Raw genomic sequence first — 12,885 nt, 5'->3', positions numbered from 1 at the left:
GTTGCTGTGATTGTGTTAGGTTTTCTACGATTTTTTGTTTATTTCTTATCAATGCGAAAGTATCGAGAATTTATTAGCAAAACAAACAAACGAAAAAGAAAAAAAGCAAAATGAAGAAATACAACAAGAATAAAAACAAAAGCTAGGTATCGTTGATACTATTCCTCCTAAATCCATCGAAGCTTTCTTGGGTATTAATAAAATTTGCAACATTTATTTGTAAATAGAGCGTGCTGGCAAACGGGCCCCGGTGGTCAAGTTTGGTGATCCTTTTTCGATTTGATGGTGGACAAGTGGAGTTTGTGAAAAAATAATTAAAAACATAAAAATTATTAACATTTCAAAATAATCAATAATAAAATAAAAAATTGGCTAAAATGTATAACCACGAAGATATGAAGAAATTTTTTAAACTGGCCATTATCCTTTTGTTGTGCAGTGAAATGCAACCAAGTAAGTGATATTGGAAAAGTGAAAATTGATAGTGAAAAAATGCAAAAAAAAAAAAAAATATTTTATCGTTATATTTATCGCATATCGAAGGTGGAGAGATTAAAATTACTCATTGCAAAATTTGTAAAATAATAAATATTATCTTTAAAAACGATCAATAGAAGTCCAACGATGGCTACCTGTAATAAAGTTAAATATAATAAAAAAATATTTGTGGACCCTGTTTATATATGGCTGGCCTTCAATGTCTACATGTGATAAGGTTATTTGTTTTGAACATAACCTTTGAACTCTATTACTTTGCTTTTTTAATCCAAATGAGAAAAGTGTTGAATTTAGTGATTTTGATTCACAGGATACTTTATCTAACGCTGACAAAAGGTTTTAAGGATTAAAAAAGTTGAATGTATTAATATATAAATTTAGTTTTTAAAGATTTTATATTTAATGACCAAATGTATTGCTTCCTCCTCATTGTTAACAAATTTAAATATTAGTCTCTAGTCCTTAATAATTTCTAACAGTAATGAGTGGTCTTTGTGTCTGCATTGGTATTTGTTATCTTATCTCAGGTCTATACTTGGATGGTATCCCTTTGTTCTAAGGATTGTTTATTAAAGTGGGGGCGTTGTATATAACATATTCTTCAGTTCAAAGTCCAATTCAAGTCAATTCAAAGAATTCTGCCTTCCACATTATATTATCTAATGTGGAGAGTATCGCAAGGTTTATAAGTTTCTTCGGTTTGAAAATATTTTTTAATGGCAAGAACCTAAAATCCTTTCGTTACAGTTCACATAAAAATATCAATAGGTTCGCATAGTTCGAAGGTCAAACTCGACGAATATTTAATTTGTAACAATTCCTCTGGGTAAAGTACTAATTTCCGAAAATTTTAAAATAGTGCAATTTATGTTTTTCTTTAATTTAATGACCAGTTGTAAATTCGAATATCAGTCCCGAATCCTTTATGTATTGCAACATTAATGTATGGCCTTTGGATTTCCATTGCAATTGGTTATCTTATCACAATTCTATATCTAAATGCTATTCTCTTTGTTCTAAGGAGTTTTTATTATTCAAAGTTCAAAGTCCATGTTCAAAGAAGTCGAGCCTAAGATAATTATTATCGGAAACGGTAAAAACCCATTAGGGTTCACAAAGTTTTGTATATATATTTCAAGGGCCTTTCATCCTTTAAAAACATTTTCAAATTGTTATTAGGGTGGAATAGTCGGAAATAAATAGGCCTCCTTACCAAAAAAAAAAAACAATATTAAACATTTTAAAATTTGTGAGGTCAACGTCTATATGTACATGTATGAGGGCAGTTTGGAAAGTTCTTAGCCTAACACAAAAAACGCTGTATAAACAGAAAAAAGTTAAGTGTTTTGGAAATCTCCATCTCTGTTTTGAACACATGTTAAATTTTGTTTCGATCATATAGAAACTGGTGTTCAAAAACCACCACTACTCCCAATAAAGTCAAATTTATCGATTCCAAAGGATTGGATGTTTTTATGGAATTGATTTCAAGTTTTCCAAAGGCGTGGATTTTTTAAAAATAGTTTTGTGTTCCATTTGCGTGGAAAATTGTTTTTAATAGGCTTCATAGGAGATGACTAAAAATATGTTTACAAGTGTTTTTCCAAGGGTTCAATAGATGATTATTCTTTATTATATTTTTCAAGGTTTCCATAGGCCTGTATTTTTTAATATTCTTTCGAGGGTTCCACAGGCGTGGATTATTTTTTTTTAATATTTGTTCAAATTTTTAATAGGCGTAGATTTGTATACATCACACAACTATATTGTCTGGGTATTATAGCGGTTAATAATTTTGGGATGAATTGGACGAAAAATTAATTTTTTGTTGTTTTTTTTCGAGTCGATCTACAGGCCACAATTGAAAGCCGAACATCACAGCACAACCCACGATGAAGGAAATCTGGACAAGTAATTAGAAGGGCTGCACTGAATATTAGTAATATTTGTTGACCTCTAGTCGGTCAAGAGGGTGCGAAATATTCTGAGCTTGGGCAAATATAGAACCACAGAAAGTTAGAGTTCCGTGGTAGTTGTGTAGCGTATCGTATGGTCGGCCCCGTCCAACTATACTGCTCCGCTCACTGGTTTAAAAATATTTTTTCAAGGCGTAGATTTTTATACCCTTCACTACACTGTGGTACAGGGTATTATGTCTTTGTGCATATGTTTGATAACGACAACAGGAATGGAGATAGACACATGGTTCCTCTTGAGAATATGCATAGAATCACTTTCTGAGTATATTTAAGCATTTCCGTCCGTCCGTTCGTCCGTCTGTCCATGTATTTTTGTGAACAAAGTACAGGTCGCGTTTATAATCCGATTTGGATGAAATTTGGCGAAGCTCACTTATTTGACCCAAAGACGAACCCTATTTAAATTGGGAAAAATCGGTTCAGATTTAGATATAGCTCCCATATATAGTTTCGGCCGATTTCAGGTAAATAGTGCACCAAAGTCCCAAAATATCTTCCGATTTGAACGAAGTTGCCAAGTTCTGTGAAAATCGGTTCAGATTTAGATATAGCTCCCATATATATTTTCGTCCGATTTTATGTATATGGTGTACCAAAGTCCCTAGACATCTTTCGATTTCCACGAAATTTGGCATAGCGTACCTAGAATCATGTATGTTAGGTTTTTTGAAAATCGGTTAATATATAGATATAGCTCCCACATATAATTTCGTCCGATTTTAAGTGTTTGGTGTACCAAAGTCCCTACATATCTTTCGATTTGCACGAAATTTAATTCAGCCTACTGAATTAAGTCTAGAACGATCTGGGTAAAATTTCGTGAAAATCGGTTCAGATTTAGATATAGCTCCCATATACATTTTCGTCCGATTTTATGTAAATGGTGCACCAATGTCCTTATATATCCCTCGATTTCCACGAAATTTGGCATTGCGTACTGAATTAAGCCTAGAATGATGTGTGCTAAGTTTCGGGAAAATCTGTTCAGATTTAGATATAGCTCCAATATATATTTTCGTCTGATGTAAGGTAATTGATGGACCAAAGACCCTATATATCTTTCGATTTGCACGAATTTTGGCATAGCGTACAGAATTGATTCTATAATAGAGTATGCCAAGTTTCGTGAAAATCTTTTCAGATTTAGATATGGCTCCCATATATATTTTCGTCCGATTTAACGCAAATGGTGCACCAAAGTCCATATATATCTTTCGATTTACACGAAATTTGGCACAGCGTACGGAATTAAGTCTAGAGTGATGTGTGCTAAGTATCGTGGAAGTTGGTTCAGATTTAGATTTAGCTCACATATATATTTTCGTCCGATTTAATATCTTTCGATTTGCACGACATTTGGCATAGGGTATTGAATTAAGTCCAGAATGATCTGTGCTAAGTTTCGTGAAAATCGCTTCAGATTTAGATATAGCTCTCATATATATTTTCGTCCGATTTTACTTAAATAGTGCACCAAAGTCCCTATATATTCTTCGATTTTCACGAAATTTGGCATAACGTACTGAACTGAGTCTATAACGGTGAGAGTTAAGATTCGTGAAAATCGGTTAAGATGTAGATATAGCTCCCATATATAATTTCGTCCGATTTTATGTAAATGATGCACTAATGTCCTTATATACCCTTCGATTTCCCCAAAATTTGGCATAGCGTACCGAATCAAGCCTAGAATGAAAAAATAACAAGGTTTTTAAAATTGGATATGATCGGGAATACTATATTTTCGGATTTTGCTTAGGTATTTAATATTTTTAATTTTTTTTATTTTTTTAGCTTTTTTGACTATATACTTGGATTTTTAATATGGTTTCATTATTACAAGATTTAAATCTCGCATTATTTTAAGCCTATCTAAATTTTATTTCACAATACCACTACCAGGTGTACCCATGCATATTCCTGTTTCTGATAATTTCATTTAAAATATTTATTTTTGCAATTTCAAGTGCATTGCCTCTAAATCGGGTGATCTCTGATTTTCTAGTATATTCAAATAATGCATTCCAAATATATATATATATATATATTTATGATTCTCAAGTCACGTTCACCCATTGAATGCGAGAAGCTGTTATTGTTTTCAGTGAGCAAATCTAATCATCCAATGATCACAGATAAATTCGTTAATATTGAATATATTATAATTTAAAATTTAATATTCAAAATTCGATGATAAGTTGGTAACAAAAATTTTTGAAAAATATTATATTCCAAATGACGTTACTAATTCTAATCTTCGGTCACGCTTACGCTCACTCTCTAAATCGGTCACTTCAAAAGATAAAAAATTTCCATAAACGGCTGCTTATCGCGATTTTGTGAGGGGTAAACTAACAAAGTTGGTAACAAGAAGCACAGCAAGAAAGTATGGCCTTAACTTAGCTGGGCAAACGTAGCGAGCAAAACAAAAGAACAAAAACACAATCATATTATTATTATTATTGATACTGTATTGAAGACTTATCCGTTGCCAGGTACAATTTTGGGAATAAATCACATTTTTATTTTTAAAAAACAATTGAAATTCGGAAAGTACAGCAAAATGTACTTGAGAATAAATATCGTATGATTTTTGTTTTGCTCGTTGCATTTTATTTATTTTTGGTATATAGATAGATACGAAGGTGTGTATGTATGTATACGTATATCAAGCGGTGTGCGTAAGGTATGTAGTAGGCTCGTGCTTTGCTGGGGGTACTTCTATGTTGTTTAAAAAAATTGTCATGAAATTGTTGAACTTCTTATCAGCGTAAATAATTAAAAAAGAATAAAAATATATAAACAAAGTAGACATACATACATATACATACATATATAAAAAAAATTAGAAATATAAATGAAATTTGTTAGTCAAATTATACAAAAAAAAAAAAATAATTTTTGCGTTCTTCTTTTGCAGGTGACACACAATTGGATACATATGAAAATCGTATTTTATATTATCGTGCCGATCATAATGCCACTGTAGCCACCTTGGATAGCAGTAAATATCACGCCTCTATTAGACTCAAGCAAAAAGATGGACGTTATGGTGCGGGGCATATTTGTTCGGGGGCATTGATAGCACCATCGGTGGTTTTGACAGCAGCTAGTTGTGTATACAAGTAAGTACAAGACCTAAAAGTATGCAATACATTTTAGTTTATTTCGTTAAATTAAAAAAAATCTGCTATAAGATATTTTTAGTTTTTTTTTCAATGGCCAATAATGCCTTGATTTTTTTTAAAATAATTTTTCAAGAGCTAAGCATACTTATTTTAAAATATTTTTTTTCAAGGAAAAATTCGGTTCAGATTTAGATATAGGCTCCATATATATTTTCGTCCGATTTAATGTAAATGGTGTACCAAAGTTCCCATATATGTCTTGATTTGCACGAAATTTGGCATAGTGTAATGAATTAGGCCTAGCTTGATGTGTGTTAGGTTACGTGAAAATGGGTGCAGATTTAGATATAGCTCCCATATATATTATCGACCGATTTAATGTAAATGGTGTATCAAAGTCCCTATATATCTTTCGATTTGCACGAAATTTGGTATAGTGTACTGAATTATGTTCAGAATAATGTGTATTAAGTTTCCTGAAAATCGGTACAGATTTAGATGTAGCCCCCATATATATTTTTGACCGATTTAATGTAAATGGTGTAACAAACTCCCCATATATCTTTCGATTTTCACGAAATTTGATATAGTGCACTGAATTATGTCCAGAATGATGTGTGTTAACTTTCCTGGAAATCGGTTCAGATTTAGATATAGTTCCCACATATATATTTTCCTCTGATTCGATGTAAATGGTGCACCAAAGGTCTAGAATGATGTGTGTTAAGTGTGGTGAAAATCCTCATGCACCCTGTGCTAAGTTTTGTAGGAATCGGTTCAGATTTAGATATAGTTTCCATATATATTTTCGTCCGATTTTAAATAAATGGTGCACCAAAGACCCACAGTTAGGCCGATTGACACAAAATTTTGCACAACGTACTGAGGTTAATATAACCTAGCATGTGGAAAGTTTTGAAATCGGTTCAGATTTGGATAAAGCTTCTATATATATTTTCTCCCGATTTAAAATACACGATGCATCAAGAACTCATAATGTGGCCGAGCCAAGACTTGGATTTTTTTAAAAATATTTTTTCAAGGCGTGGATTTTTTTAAAAATATTTTTTGAGCAAGGCGTGGATTTTTTTAAAAATATTTTTTCAAGGCGTGGATTTTTTTTAAATATTTTTTCAAGGCTTGGATTTTTTGAAAATATTTTTTCAAGGCGTGGATTTTTTTAAATATTTTTTCGAGGCGTGGATTTTTTTAAAAATATTTTTTCAAGGCGTGGATTTTTTTAAAAATATTTTTTCGAGGCGTGGATTTTTTTAAAAATATTTTTTCAAGGCGTGGATTTTTTAAAAATATTTTTTCGAGGCGTGGATATTTTTAAAAATATTTTTTCAAGGCGTGGATTTTTTTAAGAATATTTTTTCAAGACGTGGATTTTTTTAAGAATGTTTTTTAAGGCGTGAATTTTTTAAGAATATTTTTTTAAGGCGTGGATTTTTTAAGAATATTTTTTCAAGGTTTTTTTAAAAATATTTTTTCAAAGTGGGGATTTTTTAAGAATATTTTTTCAAGGATTTTTTAAAAATATTTTTTCAAAGTGGGGATTTTTTAAGAATATTTTTTCAAGGATTTTTTAAAAATATTTTTTCAAAGTGGGGATTTTTTAAAAATATTTTTTAGGTGCGGATTTTTTAAAAATATTTTTCTAGGTGTGGATTTTTTTAAAAATATTTTTTAGGGTCAAAAGGCTAAAGGCACGCCTTTTGGCCCTTCATTGAATATATTTCCAAAATGTAACTTTTTTTCATAGGTTTTGGGTTTAGTTTCGTTCGTGTGTATTTTTTTATTAAAACTTTTCAAACCGTAGAGCTTCTTCTTTATCAATTCGCAATCATTTCCCATATATCTCCCCTAGCAATGGAGAATAATAGAAATTCGAATGCAATTTCATTATCACAAATTCAATAATTTCCTTTCATTCTTCTTCTTCTATTTTGCAGTTATGATACCAATAAACCTTATCATCCCTCCGAACTGAAAGTTGTATTGGGCTCTGTGTCACGCTATCAAAGGCACGAGCAAACTTTAATCTATAGTGTGACTCACAATTATCAATCGCCTGGCTTTGATGCCATAAAGCTACGTGACAATTTGGCCATACTAATGTTAGAAAATGATGTACCCGAAATGAATGCAAACATCAAACCGATTACTTTGCAAACATACAACACTAATTGGTATAGCAGCAATGCGGATATGAAATTTAAGGTTACCTCCTGGTTGGAAACACAAGAGGGTTTATTTTTAAACCCGTTGATGTTTTTGGATGCTAGCCGAATGGAAAATGAAGAATGTCTGAAGCAGTATGGTCCCGTCTATGGTCCTGGCATGTTGTGCATGCGCACCATGGAATCGACAATGCAACATGATATTGGTTCTCCCCTATTTTTGGATAATAAATTAATAGGGTTGATGAGCTTCAACAATGGCCTTAAGAATCCTGCCATTTTTACTGATGTTTCATATCACGGCAAATGGATACGGGAAGTGATCGGTGATGGTCATCATAAAAACAGTGCAATTTGGGGTATGCTGGGTTTCTTGGCGCTCACATGGTTAGCTTTGAAACGCATTAAATATTTTAAGTTTTGAAATATTTTTCTGGTAAACTTAAAGTTAAAGATCTCGTTATAAATATTTTAAATTGTTAAATAGTTTTAAGTGACAATTATACAATTATAGAGTACAAAAAATCGGAAAGACTGTTTTATAGTTTTTCATAAACTAAATGTAAATAAAATAATATGTAGATATATTTAAAACCAATTGTTGTTTTATTACTTTCTAGAAAAAATATTAAACAAGTGAAAAAGCTTTAAATTCGGCCGTGCCGAAATTTGGATACCCTCTACCACAGATATACTGACAGGTTTTTGAAATGAATAAGTGGACCGATAACTATAATTTTTAATAGATATATTTGGTACCCAATAAAAACCCAATGTGCCAAATTTCAGCGTATTCGGTTGAAAAGCGCGCTCAAGAACCCCAAAATACAAAAAATTGGGGGGTACCCTTATATGGGGGATATCCAAAAAAAATTTACCTATATTTATAATTTTTTGTGGAGAGATTTAGTACCTACTAAGAACTCAAAATACTAAATTACAGCCAATTCGGTGGAAAAATACGACAAAAAAACCCACAAAATACTGAAAATTAGGAGGTACCGTTATATGGGGGCTACAAGAAAAAGTGGACCTATATTTATAATTTTTGGTGGATACATTTACTACCCATAAAGAACCCAATGTACCAAATTTCAGCGTATTTGGTTGAAAACGCGCGCAAGAACCCCAAAATACCGAAAATTGAGGGATACTATTGGGAGCTATACCTAAACGTGGACCAATATATCCCATCTTCGAATTTAACCTGCCTGCAAACAAAAGACAAACCTATGCAAAATTTCAGCACCCTATCTCAATTCCTTCAAATGATAGCGTGATTGCAACTGGCGAACATAGCTAGATCGTCTTAGAACTTTATATATACTTTATAGGGTCGGAAATGAATATTTCGATGAGTTACAAACGGAATGACAAAATTAATATACCCTCCATACTATGGTGGAGGGTATAAAAAATGCACGTCTATATTTAAAAAAACCCAAGCCTTGTTTACTTACTTACTTTGCTGGCTTGTGACAGGACTTTCGTTCCATAAGCCGATCTTAAAAAAGATTTCCAGACGTGACGGTCTTTTGCTCAGTTTTTTTTCAATTTGAAAGACAATTGTCGGCAATATTGTCTTCCACATGATCTTTCCGTATTATTCGTGACCTTTCCCTTCTGCGTGAACCATCAGCTAGTTCGCTTTTATATGCCTTCTGGGTGAGGACATCTTCATCCATTCTCACAACATGACCTAGGCAACGTAGTCGCTGCAGCTCAATACGTCTAACAATGTCGATGTCCGAGAATAGCTGGTACAACTCATGGTTCATGGTCTGACGGGAGGTGGCCTTGCTTTTGGCTTGTTTGCTCAGACCATAGTCGCATCGGTTGGTCATCACTATCCTTCACCGAATTTCAAAACTGATGTAATTCGTTTTATTTATGGCAGTATATAAAATCTTTGACTACCTCTATATATAGTTCTCAAGTTCCACAGTTGGTCGGAGTCTACTGGACGTCTTGCGCGTTGATACCATCAGCTTGATTTTCTCGTCATTCACCGCCAGACCCACCTTGGCAGAGTCCTTCTCAATTTGTTCAAAGGTGGCTCAATGTACGACCCATTATGTCGATGTCATCGGCGTAGGCGAGTAACATGTATTGTTTGGTGTACAGAGTGCGATTTTTGTTCACATTTGTCTCTCGTATGACCTTTTCTAGCAGGATGTTAAAAAGGTCGCACGACAAACTGTCACCTTGTCTGAATCCTCGTTCGGAATTGAGGGGCTCCGAAAGGTCCTTTCCGACTTTAATTGCTGATCTTGTGCCGACTGCTGATCCTGCATAGCCGAATTCATTTTGCATGAATGCCAAACGAAGACATGGCTTTAAACACCTCTGAACGAATAGGGCTGTCGAATGGGGCTTTATAGTTGACGAATAGGTGGAAAGTGTCGATGTGTTTTTTCCAGGATTTGGCGCAGAGTGAAAATCTGGTCAATGGTGGATTTGCCAGGTCTGAAGCCGCATTGGTATGGTCCAATGATGTCATTGGCCATTGGCTTCAGTCGTTTACACAATACGCTGAATAGCACTTTATATGCAATGGGAAAGAGACTTATTCCTCTATAGTTGCTACATATCGTCTTGTCTCCTCTTTTGTGCACAGGACACAGGATGCTCAGGTTCCAATCATTGGGCATGCATTCTTCTAGCCAAATTGTACTAATCAGCTGGTGCATGCTCCTTACCAGCTTCTGACCACTAGTCTTGTATAGTTCGGCTTGTAAACCATCGGCATTATTATTCTTCAGCCGAATGATTGCTATTCTGACTTCATCTTGGCTAGGTGGTATACGCTTTATACCGTCATCTATTATTGGTTCTGGGGTATCCTCTTCACCGCTACTATTTGATATCAGAAGTTTTTCAAAATGCTCCTTCCAGATCCGCTGTCTGTATTTGTCACCAGGTTTCCTTCTTTATCTCTACAGGAAGATGTGCCTGAACCAAAGCCTTTGGTTTGGTGTTTTACCCGTTGGTAGAATTTTTGGACTTCATTCTGACTCATTCTTTTTCTTGTTCTTTCTTCTTTTTTCTGAAAATACGTTTCTCCTCTCTCTTTTTCTCCCGATAGTTATCCATCAAATTACGTGTTGCTACTGTCCGCAGGGTTGCCCTATACGCTGCGTTTTTCATATCAGTAGCATTACGACACTCCTGATCGTACCACGGATTTCATGATGGTGGTCTTTGGTACCCAAGTGTTGCTTTTGCTGCAGTTTGTAGGAAGCAATTCTCTGCCATTGGGCTTCTATATTATTATCGTGACAAGGAGTGTTTTCGTCAAGCAGTTGGGTTAGTTGAGCGGAGAAGGCTTCTTCTATCTGTTGTGTTTGCAGCTTTTCGACTTCGAGCTTCCGTGTTACATTAGATCGCACCTTTGCTGCTACATTAAGGCGGGTGCGTACCTTGGCTACTACAAGGTAGTGGTTCGAATCGATATTCGCTCCCCGGATCGATCGAACGTCTAAAACACTGGATGAATGCTTTCCGTCTATCACAACATGATCGATTTGATTTCTCATTGTTTGATCGGGAGAAATCCTAGTGGCCTTGTGTATATCGAGATGCTCGTGTCTAGTGCTGCTAACTATCATGATTTTTTGCTGCCGCGAAATCAATCAACCTCATGCCGCTGTCTGATGTTTCTTCATGGAGGCTGAATTTTCCGACGCTGGGGCCAATGATATTTTCCCTTCCGATATTTGCATTAAAATCTCCAAGCAGAATTTTAATGTCATGGCCAGGGCAAAGGTCATATGGTGTTTCTAGGCGTTCGTAAAATATGTCTTTGGTCTGTTCATCTTTATCTTCGGTCGGAGCATGGGCGCAAATGAGACTGATGTAGGAGAACTTCGCTTTTATACGGATTATAGCAATTTGCTCATCTACTGGAGTGAATCTGGAGACGAGGTCTTTTATTCTCCCGTTAATCATAAATCCGCAGCCAAATTCATGTCTCGTTTATGACAGCTATAATAAAGGGCGTAATCATCTGATTTACTTACGTCAGTCCCTTTCCATCGAATTTCCTGTACGGCAATAATATCGACTTTGTATTTCTTGAGTACATCCGCCAAAGCGAAAACTGCGCCTGTTCTGTACAACGTTCGCACATTCTCAGTGCAGATTCGTAGATCGTTTGCGGGGGTCGTCAACATTAGGGGGTTTGGTTTTCTTTTTCGTTGCTTTTTCATAGTAGGTGGGGTTTTCCGAGAGTGGGCAACTAAACGGACGTCTCAACCCATTTTTTTATAGTTTTTATGGGTGAACTCAAGGCACATATTAGCTCACTATTTCATGTGGGAGGCCAGTGTCCACAATTGAGATGAAAGAGGAACCAAGATAAGTCTGGACTTCGCCATGTTAAAGCCAATCAGAGCCGTTGCTTGGTATCTATCATCCCCAACGCCAACCCCAAGCCTTGTTTGCCCCTACCCCAGGTGGCACCGCGGGGAGGTCAGTGTCCACAAAGACCAAGATAAGCCTGGACTTCGCCATGTTAAAGCCAATCGAAGCCATTGCTTAGTATCTATCATAAACTACGCCACCCTCCAAACCTTGTTTGGCCCTTGAAAATATTAAAACAAATCCACGCCTAATCGTATTTGGCTCTTGAAAATATATTTTTAAATAGATTTAAAATAAATAGGACTTTCAAAAATGTATTTTTAAATCAATCCTTGCCTTCTAGAATTTTTGAAATAAAATTTATTAATTTATATTTATTGTTAAATTAATTTACAAACAATACTTAAAAATACCAAAATTACATAAATTACATTTCGTTCGAAGATCGTCGTCGATGAATTCGTACCATGTGTTGAATTTGAACCACCTGTGGAATTTTTGGCATACGGTATAATTGTATAATTAAGATATTCATTAATTGGAGACGAATCAATGTCATGTTGTAATTTGGACCCAGTTTTATTACGTATCCAATCAATATAGTAGGCAACATTGGTATATACTCCAGGATAGCCAGGCATGGCACAGCCAACACCAAACGAAACAATACCCACAAGTGTGTCATCGCAAACCAAAGGGCCACCTGAGTCAGCAGAACAGGCGTCACGTCCTCCA

At 34.8% G+C, this 12,885-nt stretch overlaps 1 protein-coding gene across 1 annotated transcript; it reads left to right on the top strand.

Annotated features, from left to right (window-relative positions):
- Positions 1–347: 347 nt before the first annotated feature.
- Positions 348–8,175, top strand: LOC133331813 (chymotrypsin-2-like; the record flags this gene model as incomplete). The annotated part of the gene is made up of 3 exons (XM_061540191.1): positions 348–453; positions 5,398–5,602; positions 7,561–8,175. Coding segments are annotated over exons 1-3 (896 nt in total), but the record flags the coding sequence as incomplete, so codon positions are not given.
- Positions 8,176–12,885: the final 4,710 nt, after the last annotated feature.

This window comes from Musca vetustissima, unplaced genomic scaffold (genome assembly GCF_032173495.1).
Source record: "Musca vetustissima isolate MV318-11 ecotype Yass unplaced genomic scaffold, APGP_CSIRO_Mvet_v1 utg87749, whole genome shotgun sequence".
NCBI classification, from domain to species: Eukaryota; Metazoa; Arthropoda; class Insecta; order Diptera; family Muscidae; genus Musca; species Musca vetustissima.
Note: the sequence above shows the minus strand (reverse complement) of the source record. Positions and strands in the feature narration are given on the sequence as shown.